This window comes from Calypte anna, chromosome 6 (genome assembly GCF_003957555.1).
Source record: "Calypte anna isolate BGI_N300 chromosome 6, bCalAnn1_v1.p, whole genome shotgun sequence".
NCBI classification, from domain to species: Eukaryota; Metazoa; Chordata; class Aves; order Apodiformes; family Trochilidae; genus Calypte; species Calypte anna.
In genome coordinates, this window is record NC_044252.1 from 13,762,192 (window position 1) to 13,780,044 (window position 17,853).

At 48.8% G+C, this 17,853-nt stretch overlaps 1 protein-coding gene across 2 annotated transcripts; it reads right to left on the reverse strand.

Moving 5' to 3' along the window:
• Window positions 1-1,087: 1,087 nt before the first annotated feature.
• On the reverse strand, window positions 1,088-13,829 carry PLA2G12B (phospholipase A2 group XIIB). 2 transcript variants are annotated; one of them, XM_030453462.1, is made up of 4 exons: window positions 13,469-13,829; window positions 7,987-8,063; window positions 6,360-6,525; window positions 1,088-4,420 (listed from the first exon to the last, which is right to left on the reverse strand). In XM_030453462.1, the coding sequence occupies exons 1-4, from the start codon at window positions 13,698-13,700 to the stop codon at window positions 4,302-4,304; spliced, it is 594 nt and encodes a 197-aa protein (XP_030309322.1). In that variant the 5' UTR covers window positions 13,701-13,829; the 3' UTR covers window positions 1,088-4,301. The 2 variants fall into 2 exon arrangements, with proteins under 2 accessions (XP_030309322.1, XP_008495898.1); XM_008497676.2 differs by having other exon boundaries at window positions 7,975-8,063; window positions 13,469-13,827.
• Between the last annotated feature and the right edge of the window lie 4,024 nt (window positions 13,830-17,853).

A 17,853-nucleotide genomic window follows, 5' to 3' on the forward strand; every position in this document is an offset into this window, starting at 1 on the left:
AAATAAAATTCAGGAGATTTTGGTGTCTTTTGGTAGTTGCATGCAGTACTGTTTCAGTGTGTCATTACTCTCTCCCCTTCTCTACCCCCACCAAAAACTTTTATAAGTGCACCTTGACTGTAAGAAGAAGACCATTAAATATCTATTAACATTCCCAAGTAATCCATTACCCTGGTCTAGAGAAGAGGAACACTCATTAAGTATTTGTAGCAATCATTTGTCATGTGGGTGGTTTTTAGGACAGGCTTGTCCCCAGGGAGCATGGTGACAGCAGAGTTGTTTGAATGTCTGTGTTCACTGACAGCTCCTGGTGGGTGAGAGATGGACAGGGTCATTCCTGAGAGGGAGTGCTCTGTGGGGAAGGATTAGAAATGTGGGATGAAAGGAAGGAGTAGGAAAGGCAGGGATGGAGGGTGAAGGGGAAGGATTCGACTGCACCATTGGCTTTGGCACTGCTGTGTCTTCCTGAGGTTTTCTGCAAGAAGCTCAGTTTGGCTCTGTCCTTTGGAGGTGTGTGGGAAGCCCCCTCCCCCAGCAGTCTGCATTTTAGCCATTTTCTACTTCAGCTGGAAGCAGCCAAATAGCTGCTAAGGCTAAAATTTGTTGCTACTCTCAAATCGATGGGGAGCCTGCTCGAAGGGACTGTTTATAGAGGGGAGTCACAAATCACCTCAGCAATATTCCAGCTCACAATTAATTTCTTCTGGTGAACTGAGATTCCGCTGAGGAATGGGCATTTGTTGGTCTGGGAGTTCCATGATTTTTCTAAATGGCTTCATGGCTGCTTTTTAGAGTTGGGAATGTTTGTGCCTGCGTGTGTGTTAGAATAAATGAAAATGTTTCTATGCCAGTAAGTAGGGATAAGTGGAAAGACATTTTTCATGTATTATCTAACCATACGTGAAAGAAAACAAAATGAAAAAGCCTCCTTCTGGCACTGCTGTTTGTCTCCAGGTTTTGCTGATTCACGTCTGCATTAGGACCACACAGACAATTTTCTGCTGTTGCTTCTCTGTTCCGGCAACCCTTGCTAAATATATATTTATTTTTTTTTCCCTTTTTTTCCTTTTTTTTTGATAAAACAGGAGCTGGGAAGTGAAATTAATTAGCTGGTGCCTTCTGGAGAGCCACCTGGTGTTTTTTGTTAGTGTGAAGGATGTGGGGGAGTGGTGGAGGGTAAGGTTCATTTCCTGGCTTGTGTCAGTTATTATTTGGTTCTTCCTGACAAATTCCTATGAAGCAGCCTATCTGCTCTACACCTTTTCAGTTAATTAATCTGTAACAGTAATGAGTAGGAGATACTTGGTGTGGCCATGTGAATGGAACAGTCTGGGAAGGTGTTCAGTTTACCCTGCCTGCAGGACTACTGCCTGCCATGCCCTGTGGCCATTCCTCCTCTCAAGGGGAGGGGCTGCCTCTTGGGCATAAAAAAAATCCAACATTTTTCGAAGTCTTTTAGCTCTCCCCAGTTCTCTCTTACTTCCATCTGTCTTCTTTGTCAGCATTACAGCCTGGACATGAAATCAAAGACCAGACTACTCTGAGAGCTAAGGGGTTTGTTTGTCTGTGTAATTTAATCTGCCATGCCACAGAGTTGGAAGCAAAACACGCTGCACAATCGAGGCCCCATGACCCACCACTGCTCCTGAGGGTCCCACCAGCACTCCTAAGCACAGCTCAAATTCCATACTGAGGCTCTGTTCTGGCTGGTGCCACCTTGTTTTTCCCTTAGGATGTAAATAAACCCCTGAACATTCGATGCCCAGGAGTAAACACCTATTATCTGGTCCTCAAGACCCTACTTTTATGTCCTTGGTGGAAATGGAGATTGCTGCTTGAGGAACCATTACTAGAAGAGGACACGCTGGCCAAATGGGTTGGACATGAGCAAGAATTGCAAATAATCCTGCCAGTACACAAATGGGAAACTTTTGGGTGAGTACAGTGACTTCTGCCTGCTCAGAGCAGGGTGGAGATGAAGGTGACCCAATGTTTGTGCATTGATGTGGAGAGCTCTGTGATCAGCTGCTCCTGTGGCTGTGCACCACTGTGTAGCAAGAGGGACTTGGAACATTTTTTAGTTTGGATGCAGAAGCTTAACTGTACTTCACACCCTGGTTTTCTTGTATGCAGGATTAGCTCTTGGGTTTCTTGAGTCACTGGCACCACTTGAAAGATCTAAAATTCCCCTGTAGAGCCACTCATGGGGTTTTTCAGATTACCACATCTTAACTTTGTAGTGAAAAATGCACTTACTCAGTAGCTGCCCTTCGTGCAGTGGTCTGTAGTGTTTAGGGATGAGTGGTAGTCTGAAAGGATGAAGAAATTAGGGTTTATAATTGTGGTATCTCCAAAGCATCAGTTGTGTGGATAGATTTTGTTCAGAACCCTCCTCTTTTTCTGGTATATTATCATAAATCTGTCACCAGTTGCTTGGCCTGGCTTTAATCTGATATCACCTGAACTGCAAAACACTTTAAGACATTTGCCAGCCAGCTGGATATTAAGTGTAGAAAAGATGGGTACTTTTAAATTGTGTCATTTAATCATAATAGTATGCTCACTTTTCAAACTGGCAACAGGCACCAATTCACCAATGAAATACAAAGTTTGCAGGTGTCTGGAAGGAGGGAATTTTCCTTCCCATTCCTAGCAAAAAGTGTTTCTTGCATGGATAATGAGGTTGTCTGTCCAGCCTCATGCTCTGATAGACCCACACTGTGGGGAACCTTGCCAGTGCAGTGTTCACTCACCAGTGGCATTAGCAGAGTGAGGAAAAGATGTCATTGCACCTGATCAGTGTAAGGCAAGGTCCTCCTTAATGGAAAACATCCCAGTACACACCTCATGTGGTCATTTCCATTTTCCTGGTCTTAATAGCAGTTGTTCCACCCTGTCTTGGGCCTGATGAATGCCACACTGCTGTTCACTGCGAAGCGAAGATGACTGGCAAGAACAGGGCTTAAATAATTTATAGCTCCACACATGCATTTAAACACAAACTAGAAAAAATAGCTAAGACAGACTCTGCATTCTTGTTAAGTCAACCTTGTGTAGCCTTAACTTTTCTGTGGCAGATGGAAGAATATAACCATAAATATGTTTGCAGAAGACGCTGAAGTATTTACATGGCATGGCACACACACCCAGTAGCAACTCCCTTTCAATAAGAAACATGGATAAAAGCTGTCTGCAAATGTTATATGTGGATGAAATTCTGTATACCACTTTAAATTTCAATTTTGCATGCAATGAAAGCTCCCGATAGCAGATGGAAGCATTAACCACATTTTAGAAGGAATGCTGCAGCTGGCAGTGTGCCCCACAGAGGTGGCACATAAGCCCTGCCACCTGACAGATCAGCCTCCAGGATCTTGAATATCCCATCCAAGGCAACCGTGAGCCTCCTGTTTCCCTCAAGCAAAAGATGGAGATTGATACCCAGCCATTTTATGTAAAAAGGGATCTTGAGGGAACAACTTTGTTGAATGACATAGGAGGGAGATAATTAAATAGATGCAGTCTGGATGACACAGCAGAAAGAAATCAGCTGCTTCTCCTGAGACCATGGGAGAGTGCTGTGGGTTATTGCATTTCCCATCTCGGGCACCATGGGCTTTGGTCACCTCCTGCCCAGATACAAACTGTGCCTGTATCACAAACACTTAAAATCCCTCTCATGCTCACCAAATCTCAAATTGTTTCAGGCCCCTCCCCAAGTGTTTAAATAAGCAGTGTTCTCAGTGTGCAATGATAGGATGGAAAATGTCAGGGATGGGTATGAGCAACATACCAAAAGCAAATTACTCCTCTTTTTCTGCCTGTCACTGGTGTTGGAAAAATGTCAATAGTGTCCATGGACTGGATTTTCAGGGGCTGCAGAAACCTACTGCCTTGCACTGCAAATTGGAGAGGTAACAGGCACAGGGAACTGATAAACATGTGTCTGGGGCAAAAAAACAAGTGAAGCCCCTTGTTTATAAGAAGTGCTGCATCCTGCTTGCCTTGCCTGGTCAGTCTGTAGAGAAAATTGGCATCGGATCATTCAGGATGTGAAAAGGGGCTGTCGAGCTGTTGAACCGCATCTGTGGTGGACAGCAGGCACCACTGCCCTGTAGTCACAGGCTGTCTCCCCTTCACCAGCCCTCTGCCCAAAAGCTGTAGTTGATGTGTATTGCTTGGACCGTATGCCCCCATCCCTTGTTCTGCCAGAGGGCTGATGGAAATCCCTGTGCTGAAGTGCTGTGGCTGAGAGGGCACACTTGGCAGCAGGCTCCTGGAGGCCAGGCAGCTGCTCTTCCTCATAGTTCATCTCGTTCTTCTTCACTGCAAATGCAGGCACTTCTTTGGCTGTTCATGAAGGGTCGGCAGCCCAGGGTCCAGACAGCATTGAACACTGTGTCTGCCAGGGATTCACAAGCTGTGATGAAGGAAGAGATCAGGCATGTAAGTAACAGGCATTCTGGAACATCTGGGGGATGGGTGGGAGCACCCCAGCCTGAACCCTGCACTGACTTGTGTGGTTTTTGCAGTCAGAAGTGTGAGCTGTTGTCTATACTATGGATAATGAATGTACTTTTAGAAATCCTTCTGCTTATCTGGGGGCTCTTTTCTCCCTAGGGTGGCACCAACCTTCTCCCTTCCATCTTCCATTCTTGCCTCTCTCGGGTTTTTCTGGTTGATGGATCATCTGGGGCACTGCAGATAGCACTGTTTACCAAGCAGATTTCCCAGAAGACTTCCATAGTACTGCCTTTCCTGGATCCCTCTCCCTGCAGCTGCCTGCAGCCACTGCTAGCCAACCTCTTCTGCTTTTTGGGAGTTAAAATGCCAGCTGCCAGCCTGCATGAAGAATCCTAATGTGTTTGCAACACCAGTGTTGATACAGTCTGCAGAAATGCTAGCCCCTCCTCTTTTCAAAACACAAGCCCCAAGCTGCTTGTCAAGAAATAAATAGGTTAAATATCAGGTCTTGTAGGGTTTCCTGACTGGCACTAACATGGTATGCATCCTGGATTTGGGAAAGCCCTGCCTTTCGAATTGTCTCCTCCTGTCTCAGCATCTCTGAGCACCTTGGTCTGCTCCTGCTGCTTTAGGAGTTCTCTGGGTTGGATGTAGTGAGTCAGTGGGAAACCCCAGACTTGGCTTTACTGGCACTGCTACAGCTGGGATGGTTGTGAAGAGAGTGCAACTGCTCTTCCCTGCCTGCTATCTCTGATTCCCAGTGACTCAGTGGAAAGGATCCCAGATAATAGATTGGATGGCTGTGGAGCAGGAGGACTGTGTGACAGGAGCTGCTCAGAGCAGCCCTGAGGACAGGGAGTGCCAGGCACAGAGCATAAGGCAAGGGGAGGAGAAGAGGATGGCTCAGAGGTTTGTTAGTGCTGTGCTAGCAGCAATCAGGCCAGAGATGCTGGAAGAATCTCACCAGTGCTGTTCTCCCTTTAACCCCTTTAGGGACAGGCTGTTGGCTTCACTGCTGCAGGCAGGAAGGAAAAAGGAGTGATCTCAAAAATTTGCAGGGAAAGATCTGAAGAGATAGGAAGAGTTCAGCTGCATGGAGGACCTCTAGATAAGGTTGACCATGAAAGTTTGGCTGTACTTGGACTGAAGCATTTATGTCTCAGTCCACATCTTTGTATCTCTTGCTGGCCTGGACAGTCTTTCCATCTATCTGTGAGGAGGTAGAAAGTCCTCTGCACCAGTACCAGTGTCCTGCAGCCCCCTCTGTCTGTCCTAATCAGGCTGCACGTTTGGAACACAAATGGCTATTTAACTGCACCCTGCAGCAAGGCTGAACCCAGAGGGGCTGGATGAGATGAGCTGCAAGAAACTCAGCAGCACCACCAGTTTCAGCTGACACATCACCAGAAATTTCTTAGCACCAGGGCTTCTGAGGAATCCAGATCTCCCTGCAATGGCTGGGCCACCACCCATGCTGTGCTGTGTGTCCCTGGTGCCATTGTCATCTCCTATCTGTGAATCAGCTCCCAAAGAGCCCTGTCCTTGGCTCTCCCAGTTTGTTGGCCCTTGGCCACGCACAGGTTTCAGTGTGTGGCTCTGAGAGGCTTTTTGGTCTCCTGTGAAGGTGTTTGAATTCTCGGGGAGGGGATCCAAGTGTTTAAGGAACTGCTTCTAGGGGTTTTTTCTTTACACACGTGTTTTGTGATGTTTTCTAAATGTAACTTTGGGTCTCCAGCCCTCATTGATCCATCTCTGACAAGCACAGGACACATGTGCTGCTGCCTACGGCAGATTTTTTTCCTTTTTTTGCCAAGGAAAGGGGTTTTCCTTCCCACAACCTCCCCTCCCTGGCACTGCTTGTTCCCTTCCCAGGGGATGGGAGCTGGGCACCCTACCTTCCACCTTGGAGACGAACCCAAGGCTGCGCTTGAGGTCGGAGCAGATGGAGTGGAGGCACCATCGGAATTTGGCGTCACAGCGATATTTGTTGGCCCCACAGGTGTCATAGCAGATGTCCAGCTGGTTACAGCACTTGGTCATGGCAGGGATGCCCAAATCTAGCTGGGGAAAGAGAGAGAAGTGTCCCTGGGCTATGTGTTGCCTTCAGACTTGAATAGCTGCAACTTGATGAGGTGTTGCAGAGCCCAGCTGACTCCTTTTCCAGAAGCCACATGCCATGGCCAGGGCAGGAGGGGAACAGCTGCTCTTCCCTCACTGGCTAAAGGAAACGGTGACAGTGGTGCAGGTCCAATGTAGGGCAGACCACATCCCTTTCTCTCTGTAGCAGGGAGTTTACCTCTGCTAGAGAGGTGGGAAACAGCCCTTCCACAACCACGTGCTGGTTCTCATTTCACAGAACTCATCTGAGAGCTTTCTGTCCTTGCCAGTAGTAGCAAAGGCTCCTTTCCTCTCTCTTCCTTTTCCTGCAACCTGGCAGGTCTTGTTTCTTGGCTTTAAGAAATCTCTTATAACTGTTATTAAGGCTTTATTTCTCAGAGAGGCATTTGTGAGGCCAAGGACAAATACAGCTTGGTTAGGGGAGTTCTTGCTTGGAGGTAAACAGCAAGCTTAGCTAATAGTCATGGAGGTGATGGGGCAGAAGCCTGTCTCCTGAAGAGACTGGACTCATTAGGTTGTTATAAATTCTTCCTCTGCTTGGTCTTCCTCATAGAAAATTTAGGAAATTAATTGTTTCATTATTGCACTCAGCACTCACATCTGCCCTCATGGAGAGGAGGCACCACAGAAATGCACACCAGGTTTGCAATGAAAGTTTAAGGAACTAATCTGACATGAGAAATGGGCTGTTTTTCAGAGCAGGAATCTGTCTAATCAGCTCATGGGCATCAGTAATGCATGAGCTAAATAGTAATACCTGCTCTAAGAGCCTCCTGGGAGTGTTTTTCCTGGTGCTTTCAGTATAATATCATTACTTGCCTTTAAAGTAACAAATGGGTGCAGTATTAAACCCCACAGGTTTATTTCGGTTCTTGGCAGAGGTAAGAAGTTTGGAAGGAGATGAAGGGCCAGGTGTGGAGAATGCATTCAGGTCTTGCTGTTTGCACATTATGCTGTGTCACTGAGCTGCCCAGCACTGAACCTGCTCCCTGGCCAGACACAAGGCCTAGATAAAAATATGTTTCTCCACGTTGGTGCTTTACTGTGCCAGCTACCCTCTTTTCTTCTTCTAGTGCTAACCTGCTCAAGAAACTTTCTCTTTTGGTATCTCCTAAAGGAATCAGAGCAACAGAGCAGTCCTTTGTAAATAGGACTCCTCTCTACATGATTCCTGTTTCCCTGCCACCAGCAGCTGGGCTGTGAGTCCCTCTCATGGCCCAGCATGTTCTCCTCACTTGCCACCATCAGGCAGATTTATCCTCTGGCAGTCCCAGGCCAGGCAGTTTGTCCCCTAATGCCAGAGAAGTGATTCCTCCCTCCATGGTGTTGTTAGTTGGTTACTGTGATTAAAGAACTGCATCCTGTGGGAATGGTGAGTGTGGCAGTACATACACTTTCGGGTACCTTGAGCCCCAGAAAATAGGAGCTACAGCCATTGGGTTCTTGGGGTTTGTAGTGAGGTCGCGGCATTGGAGCCTTCCCTGAGAAAGAAAGGAACAATGTTAAGAAAGCTCATCTTCCCACAAGCAGCACCAAAAATCAAGGAGTGACAGGCAACTCCCCTTTGGTCTGCATCCCCAGACACTTCATTCTCCTGCAGGAGGAGTGAAGGACAGACCCTAGAGCTGGCTGAAGCACTGCTCCTGCTCTCAGCTCAGCCCTAGGAAGGTTCTGCAGCCTGGCTTAGCTTGCGTCTCCTCTGGCACAACTCCTGGAGCACTCTGTTGTGTGTGAACTGGGTCCTCAGAGCCTCTCAGATGCTGAAGCTGGTGTGAGCCCAGTCCCTTGGGCTGGGGTTTTGCTGCTGAGCACCCCTCTGTGCTGGAGCCTCTGTGCCTCCCAAATCTCCTAGGAGCTTTTATACGTGCTTCTCCACAGCTCTGCATAGCTGGGATCACCCAGCTGCCTTTTTACTTTCTCCAAGAAACTCTTAGCTAAACTTCCCATCCTCAGTTCATTCCTGCAGTGTTGGTATGGTATGGATCTCCTCAAAATTGTTCTATGCTTTGCATGTCTGATGTGGCTCTGGGCAGGAGGTCATCTTGGTCCCTGTTCTCTGTGCATGGTGATGCACAGGTTTTGCAAGTATTTCCTATTCCTTTATCTCCTCCCTATCTTAGTAGGCTTCTTAATATGCATAGAGAAGCAAGAATTTCCTCTGTGAATAATTATTTACCCAGTGTAGAAGGAGTCCAGCAGACAATCAGCTATCAGCAGCTTCAGCAGCTATTTAATCTACTTTACTTTGATTTGCAGGAGTGCAAACCCTCCTGCCTGCCTGTCAGCTCATGCTGAGGCTTTGTGTGCAGCTGACAGAGCACTCTGGGTGGGACAGTGTGCAGGTGGAAAGGAGATCTGTCTATTCCCTGAGTCGTCCTCTTGCTCTCATCCCTACCTCAACCCCATCTCCATCTAACCTGAGCAGCTCCAGCAGGAGAAGGATGGGCTGCCAGGCTGCTTGTGTGCCTTGACCCCCCCTGTGCAAAGAGCCTGTGCAAAAGTGGGAGAGGATTCTTCCCTGGGGAGTTCATGGAGACCACCCCTCCCAGAGTCGGGTTTCTCTGTAGCATCCCTTAATATATTCAGTGCTTGTTCTCTTTTCTGTCCCAGCTGGGTTTATAAAAGGGAGATTTTAAATGCAGAACGAGGTGTTAAAACAGGATATTTGAACCCTGCTCTGGGAAAACTTCACAAACTGGTTGAGGAGTCTTCTTTTCTGAAGACATTTAAAACCTGCCTGGACGCAGTCGTGTGTAATGTGCTCTGGGTGATCCTGCTTTAGCAGGGGGTTCAGACTAGATGATCTCTAGAGGTTCCTCCCAACTCTGATTCTGTGAAACTCTGTGAATGCTTCAACAAAAACATGTGAGCTGAGCCTTCTGTAGGTCCATCACCTCTAGGGTTAAGTTTCTGCTTCCCTGAGCACCCCTAGAGGACAGAATGGATCATAAAGTAGGCATAAAATAGAATAATTTAGCCCTTCAGGGGCAGGGTTGGGTTCTTTTAAATTCCATTTCCACTGTTCACTTCTTGTCAGCACTGGTAATCATTTAAAATGCTCTTCCCTTTTTTTTCTGTCAGGGTATCTAAGTCCCGGTGGTTAACAGAGCCATAAATCTGCTGTATCCCCAAGAAGATGGCTCAGCCAAATGCCTCCAAAGGTTTTATGTAAGAATGTTCTCAGCACCTTCTAAATTAAAAATTGCCAGAGCAATTTTATTTAAACAACAGATTTGCAACAAGTAAACAACAAACTGAAATTCCATCCAGCTGTGAGCAGCCAATTTTCTCCAACCCTACAGAAATGCACCAAGAACTTCGCTGTTTGCAAGCCAAGATAAAGCTCTCTGGGTGACATTACCTCCAAGTGATGGCATTTTTGTGGGAAGGTATTTCTCACTACAGCATTTACTGTTGTGTTTCTACATTTTTGGCTCTTCCTGAATAGGTCAGATCTGTTTCATGCTCCAGATTTAATTTTCTAGTTCAGAAAGCATTGTTATTTTGATCAGGTAGAGCTGAGTTAACAGTAGAAAAAGAGCACAAGTCACTTGGTGCAGCACACCATCATTACAGGATTATATTTGCACCAAAACATAAGTTAAGAGAGAGGGAATTATATCTATACAGGGTCTGGATCTATAACCTGAGGCTCCCAAGCTAAATAGTGAAAGGGGGACTGCACCCAGGACTTGGTGCAATTCACAGCTGAGTTGCTCTATCAGATGAGAACTGGGACTCAGAATTCAGATATTCCTAAGCTGAGGTTGGAGGCAGAGTTCAAAATCCAAAGTGGATTTTGCAGGATGGGGTGAAAATCTAATCCCTTGTAATACTGACATTAAATTCCTGCAGCATATCACCAATTGATGGGATGAGGTGGGAAGTCAGAGTAGGAATGAGACTGTCTGGGGATATGAAAATAACTGAGTTTCCAGAGAAAACCTCCATTAAGCTGAAGTTATAGCTATTTTAATGTCTTAGAATGTTGTTCTGAAGAAAAAAAATCTCACATGAGAGCTGTGGTGATCAACAAACCAATGAACTGCCTTTTCTAGCCCCCTCCTCTCTTAAAAAAAAAAAAAAAGGCTTAATAATTTGTAAAGTGCACCTTTGTGAACTCTTTCTTAGCTAGGTAAAGTCCAAGACACTTCAGTTTAACCTCTCTCCCACATCTTGTTTTCTAGTTGACCAGAAAACAAAAGCAAAGCAAAAGTCATGGATGTTCCTGGCTCTGCTCAGTGCTCCTGTCACCATTTGTTGCTTGCTCACCCTTACTGGCTGTGATGGGGAGGGGACTTGGTGGGTGGGTTTGGTGGGGCTTTTTTCCAGCTGGGTTTCACCAGGGGCTTGTTTTGATCTGTCTGCTTGCTGCAGGGCATCTCTGGGGGAGAGACCAGAACACAGCACAGCAGGGCCTGCCCAGCAGCACTCTGAAGAACCATGCTGATGTACAGAAGTACAGCATTGCTGAGAAACCCTTTTTTTTGGAAGAAGATACAGTTCAGGGCACTGCCTAGTTGGCACAGCCCTAGAGGTTGGGTTCCTGATGGGGAATGAGTTTCCCTGATGAATTTTCATATCTCTAGGCTGCTGTAGCTATGCTCAGAGACTATAAACCAGCCAGCTGGCTAGAACAGCTTCTGGCAACACAGGAGGAGGTCTCAGGCACTGCAGCACTGGTACAGTGGCAGGGGGAAGTGAATGTACTTATGGGTGAATAGATGATCCTGCAGCTCCTTGCTGCTTTGAGTGGCCCATTGTTATTTCTCTGCCCCAGGCAGTCAGGCTGTGGGCAGATGTGTTTTACCACAGCCTTTTAGAGCTGTCTTAGGGAGCCTGACTTTGAAGGCTCTATTCCCACAGCCTGGATGCTCCTCCTCATCTTAAGCCCCTGAGGCCCAAATGCTGGGCAGAACATTGCAGTGTTGCCTGACCAAACAGCTGAAGGGATTTACTCCCAGTTCAGGCTGTTTACCCTCCCTGAGGTGCCCAGAGATATTTTGTAAGGAGGAGGAGATGTTTGCCAACAAATGCTATGATGTCCTGATTTGAGGGAGTAATCCATCAAATTGTTTTCAGACCTCACTAACCGCTTACAAATCAGGGGAGTCTTACAGCCAGGACAGCCAAGTGCTTTGTGCTTAGCTGAAGATGGATGTAGCAATCACAGGTGAGTCCTGACCTTTATCACAGCAAAATAAGCTATCCCTGGGCTGATAGGAAAGAAAGTAGAAAGCATAATTTTTTGCTTCGTGCCTGGGGAAAAAGTAATCAGGCCCTGATTCAGCAGCAAGATGGTAAAGATGGTTTGTGTTTGTTCTTCTGGGCACAGACGCCTGGTCTCACTGGTTTGGGATCGTCACCTCATCCCCTCACTTGCAGTTTGCAATGTCTGCTAGAAACCAGCATAGCCCCATGGTCCTAGAAGGGTCCAGCAAGACCCTTGGAGGTGTGTGGGCAGTGTTTCAATAGTGTCCTCTGGCCAGTGATTAATGGGTTGTTCAGCAGTGGATGAGAACAGGTCTAACAGTGTGGTGTTTGTTTTCCTTTATAGGTGAAGCCCTTCTTCAGTAAGGCACAGGATGCCCTCAGGGAGCCTCAGGCATTTGCACCACTGTGGCTGTGTGGAGATTCTCTTTCCCCTGCCCAAAACATAGGGCTAGGACCAGGGAAAGCCTCAGCCTTGGGACATGCTCCAGAATGACAGCTGCTCCAGGACTTGGTGACTCTTGAGATTCCCTGAAATGAGCTCTGAATATCAGCATCCCCAAACCTGCCTCAGGTAAGCTGCAGTCCCAGCCACGTTCTGCCCACTTCCCAGGCTTTTCAGTCCCTGTGTTAGGAAGGGCAGTTTCTTGATTCTGCTCTGAATTTGGACCATGCTGTGCACCTAAAAGGGAGCTTATCACATGGTGTGGTGCTGCCACACCATGGGCTTGGGGATGAGCTGCCTGATGGCCAAATGGCCTCATCCTGTGTGCTGGGGCCATGCATGGGGTCACCTCCCCCCAGGATGCTCACGGAGCAGCCATGGTCCTGAGTCCTCAGCTGCTGCAGGGAAACAGCCCTGGCCAGAAGTGCCATGGGGCCCTGGGGCTGAGTTGATGGCCTGAGATCCCGGTCTGTCCATGGGGCTTACTGGTGCCAGGCTTACTGCTCCCTGTTTGTTGTTAGCACTGGGCCTGGGGAGCAGAGCTGGCAGGAGCAGAGGGACAGATATAGATACATATATAAATATATATATATACAGATGTCCCTGAGATGCCACCCTCTTCATCTGGCCCCCAGGACAAACCAAACTCATCCTTTCTGGTGAATTGCTCTAAAGTCCAAGGTGAGCAGCAGCTGCCCAATCCCACCTAGAGTACTACATGTTCCTCCATGACTCATTTACCTTCCTGTTATCTCCCCTCCTCCAACCCAGGTTATCAGCCAACTCACAACTGCTGAATGACACTCTGAAGGTTGCTGAGATTAGGGCCACTGGGAACACTAAAACCCCTTTGCATTCAGGTCTGCAGGAGCTGCTTTTCCTCCCCACCAGGGCCTCCCTGCCTACCCTGGTCCTCTCCAGGACCAGCTGGGCAGCCTGTATGCCCTTCCTGGAAAACCTGTGTCCCCTACTCTTGTTCCCTTGCACACAGCATGGTGGCTGCAAGATCAGGCTGCTCTCAGTGGGCTGAAAGATGAGGGTTCAGTGTCCCTTTACTGGCATTATCAGGGGAGTTGTGACTCTGCAGTGCCTTGTCCCTGCTGAAGAGCGCAGGGAGTCAGGTCATGGGTGGTTGTGGTCTCGGGGATGAAGAGTGCTGCAGGTTTCCACACGAGAGGGAAAGAGGGGAAAGGGCAGGGAAAGGAGCCAGCAGGAGTGAGGTTCACTTACCATAGCGACACCTGTACTGACAAACGCCATTTTTTCCCCCAAACAGTTCCAAGACGGAGTCAAAGTAGCTGTTAACAGTTTCAAAGCTGTCCCGGATGGCCCCGATGCCCCAGTCTGAGTAGGATGCCTCTGCCTGGGGGGCTTGGTGGATGGTGTTCTCCTTTGTTTCCTCGGTGCATTGCCCTAAGCGCAGGGTCAGGCACAGAACCGCTGTCCCGAAAAGCAACCACATGCTGTGGTCCAGATCCAGGCACCAGAGCCCTTATCCAGGCAGATGTGCAGGAGTGGGACGGAGCTGTTGTGTGTAGGAGGCAGGTGAGAACCCCTCTCCCCTGGACTTTAAACACTGCCGAGGGAGCCAGCGTGAGGTCACCAGAACCAGAGTGCAAAGTGCACCCAGGAGGTTTGAAACAAGTTTGTCACTCAGAGAAACACCAGAGTTTGTGTTTGCACAATCCCACTGAAACAGGCTCAGCCCCTGCTGTACCAGGGCTTCAGCTTCCCCAAAACTGACTGACTGCCTCTCCCAGCAGCATGGAGCAGGGGCTGTCAGACCCACTGCCTGCCCCACATCCTCCTCAGCCTCCTGGGAGATGGAAGAGTATCCCTGCCCAAAGTTCCTGCTGCTCAGGCAATGGGAGCAGGCGATCAGCAGCAGACTGAGGAGCACCTTTTGCCTTCTTCCTAGGCCTCCTGGACATATCGTGGAGTTGGATGAGACCTATCTGTGGTGGGGGATCACTCCCAACAAATCCCATGGGAGCCCAGGCTGACACACTCATGCAAAGGCTCAGAACAGGCTGCCTTACACATCCAGAAAAGGGAGGCAGAAAACACTGGGTCCTGATCTGTGGCTGGTTCTGCTCTGCTGCTGGGCCTTGCAGTGGCTGGAGCAGTTTGGGTTATGTCCTGGTTTGGACCAGGATAAAGGTGATTTTCTGTCTTGTACTTTTGCTTTTAGCTAAGTTTCTTGTAAGTAGTTGCACTTGCAGAAATTAACAGCAAGTTTCTCAGACAGTGTGTGCTTCTAGGATTGATAACACTTGATGTTTATAGTTACTGCTAGAGACTGGTATGCAGAGCCAAGGACACTGCTCAGCTCTGAGGAAAACATTTTACCGTCCAGGAGGACACAGAGGTCCCACCTGAGCCCTCCTTTAGGGAGGAACAGACAAGATAGATGCCAGAATTGACCAAACAGAGTATTCCATCCCATATACGTCACACTCAGTATAAATTTGAGGCATCACAAGGGCCAAGCCTGATCTTTTCCGGATCTTTTCCTGATTTCCTGCTTCCCTTCCTTCACTTGGCATCCTGGAAGGATCCCGTCCGTTCGTTTGCCTGTGGTCCTGATCCGTGCCAGCCCATATCTGTGTGTTCCTGCCTCTGGTTCCCGACTGCTGCCGACTCCAGGAGTCCAGCCTGGACTTTCCCAGGGCTGCCCTGCAGCCTCGGTGATGACGTGAGAGTTATTGGGGGAAAGGGGAGAAGGAATGTGGTTTCCATTTTCCTGTATATTTGTATATATTTAGTAATTTTACCTATTTATCATTACTGTTCATTAAAGTTGTGTAGTTTAGTTTCCAACCCATAAGTCTCTCTCCCTTATTCTCTCTCCTTTCTCTATCAAGGAGAGAGAGATTAATAGAGAGCGTCTGTTATTCGGTTTAATTGCCGGGCCAGTGTTAAACCGTGACAGGTTAAGAACACTGCATTCAGGGCAACCCTTTGGCATGTCCCCTCCTGTTACAGGATCAGTGATGGAAGTATTTGTCACTGATGGGATTCCTAAGGGCTGGTGTTGGCTGGCTGGCTGGTACAGCTTTTGTGTAATGCTGGCAGCATTGCTGAATTTAACCAGGCAGTGGGTCTTTCACAGAAATGGCAAATAAGTGCCAGGTCTGACATTTTGATGTTTTGCAGAAGACTCAGCCCCACTGTATTGTTGATGCTGAAGCAGCAGAGCCCTGTGTCACCTTTCTGTGACATAGCCATGTGTTATGTGCTCCAGATGTGGGATAAGGAGGAAGGACTACATCCAAGTCTCAGTTTCTCAGAGAGGTAAGTCAGAGAAGTGGGGAAGAGGAGCAAACAAGCTGGTCAGACCCATTCCTGTGCAATGGTGTGGAGCTGGAGCCAGCTGCTGCCTTCGTGTGACACCTTCTCTGTTCTGGTGCCCACTACTGACTGCATTCCCGTTCAGTGCCTCTCAGGAGGGGTGTGAGGGTTCCTCTGGCTGGCAGTTGTTGTACAGCCACAGCTGATACCTGCATGGTGCCTCCCTAAATGCTGTCACATAGCCAGAGCTGCCCACCACTGTCCCAGCCCATGGGAGGAACCCAGGTTACTCAGTGATTGGGCATACAGAGTGTGCAGCAAGTCCCAAGGGTTACTCAAACCAGCTTTGGCTTTAGGGAGAGGAACCCAAGGAGAGAGGCAGAGAGCATTAGGGAGGCCAGGCTGGCAGTATCCAAGCTGTAGACAAGGAGGGGGAACACTGATGCCTGGTGAGAAGTTAAAGTTGAGATAGAGGTGCCAAATTGCTACTAGAAGGTCTGTTCCCTGAAGCTGGGGAACCAGCAAGTCCCTGCCTCTGATGAGTTCTTCTTGGGCAGGGTGTCAGCACTGGCACAGACCAGTGGGGGTGCTCATAAAGTGAGGATTCCTCTACAGGAGGACTTTGCAGGGCAGGACCAGAGAGCTCATGCCTGTCCTGCTGTTCAGACCATGCTGGGGACTGGTCTGTCAGCCATGGGTGGAAATGGGCCGCTTTCTCTGGAATTTGTTGTCAAGGAGACCTAGGGAAGGGAAAACCGGGTTCAACAGTCCCACACTGCGTCTTGTGCCAAATGGAGCCATTTGCATTTTTGTTGGCTGAGTTTCTGTCCTGTGTGACACACAGGTTTGCAGTCCTGGTGCTCCCCGCCCTTAGAAAGAGCCTGGCAGAAACTGATGTTAAAAAAGAGCAAAATAGCTGTTCAGAAATAGCTTGGAAACACCATCTAGAGCCCCTGCGTGGCTGTGCTTGGTCCTGTGCTTTTCTGCGGAGCCTTTTAGGGTTGCCCTGGAGGCAATTTCAGAACAAGGCTTTCGTCGTCATCCCTTAGTCCCTGGTGGCTGATCCGTGAGCTGCTGAAGGGAAAAAATGCTGGCAGGGCTGCAGGGGATGCAGAACCCAGTGGCCGCCGCATGAGCTGTCCATGCCGCGCCACGCAGGGCATGCAGCCTGGAGAGGGGGTGGCTTTGGCCAGAGTGTGGAGCCCAAGCTGATTGCAAAATCAATTGGAATGGGTTAGGAAAGCTGAACAGGGCGGGGGTGGAGGGAGCAGCTGGTGAAATGCAGAGTTGGGGGGGGGAAAAAAAAAAAAAAAAAAAAAAAGTTAGAAACTGTCCTGAAGTTGGTGAGTAAAAAAGCAGACTGACTGCTTTCCCAAAGCGTGGCAGCTCTTTTCCCCTGCCCCAGGGATGAGCCACCCTCTTTCCTTTCTCCTTCTTCCTTCCTTTCACCCCTCCCCACCCCACTCTCCCAAGACATTTTGAGTCCAGCTGCAAATAGCTTGATTGCACCCAAACGCCAAGATCTGAAGAGCAGGAAAAATGTAGGATTGAGGGAAGCTAACAAACACTGCACAACACCTCCCCACACACAGCTGTCTCAGTGGAATTGCTGCTTAGGCTCAGCAGCTGCAGAAGTGAGTTCCTGCTGAAGTGGATGTGCACGGTGGGTACCTGCAGGTAGTCTGACCCGCTGCAGTTGCAGATTCCCCCTTCCCATGCCCCCTCTCTAAAGATTCGAAAGGTGCAGATGTTGTTTGCCACGACGGTGAACTCTGACAACTGGTTTCTGAACCGTGTCTTGACCTCCGGGTAAAGCAGCTCTTGACTCCACGCGTTCGTTTCAGACTCCATGATGCTGAAACACAGAGCAGCCCCGCGGCTGGGACGCGACATTCACCCCCAGTGCCACCATCAGACTGCTGGTAGCATCGTGTGCTGTCAGATGGGAAGAAAAGCTGCCCACGTCCCGTCCCCTCCCCCTCGAGACTCAGTGAACCCCGGCCTGGGTGAATCTGGAAACCCTCTTGGCTTCACATTAGCAGCCACGCCAAAGCAAACGCTGACCCTTACATCTTGGGCTCGGCTCCTGGGAGTGCAGGGGTTGCTCCACGTCCTTTTGTGCGTTTCTTTTCAAGAGCTCGCTGTCACAGGCAGAGGCACTTTGCCCGGACCCTTCCCTTTGTGTGCTGCTGGGGATGTGGGGCGGGGACAGAGCAGGGAGGGATTGAACTCTTCATCTTTAAGTTTCGGTCAGCTCATTGAGTTCTGAGGGAAGCAGAAGCATGGCCTCAGGAGGGGAATAGGCAGCTGGTGGTTAAGGTTAG

Coding starts and splice junctions, on each gene's coding strand:
- PLA2G12B (XM_008497676.2), bottom strand. CDS start 13,700: ATGTGGTTGCTTTTCGGGACAGCGGTTCTGTGCCTGACCCTGCGCTTA. Junction 6,526..7,974: donor GGCTCAAGGTACCCGAAAGT/GTATGTACTGCC, acceptor CTCTTTCCCCAG/CTAGATTTGGGCATCCCTGC. Junction 4,421..6,359: donor GTTCGTCTCCAAGGTGGAAG/GTAGGGTGCCCA, acceptor CCTTCATCACAG/CTTGTGAATCCCTGGCAGAC.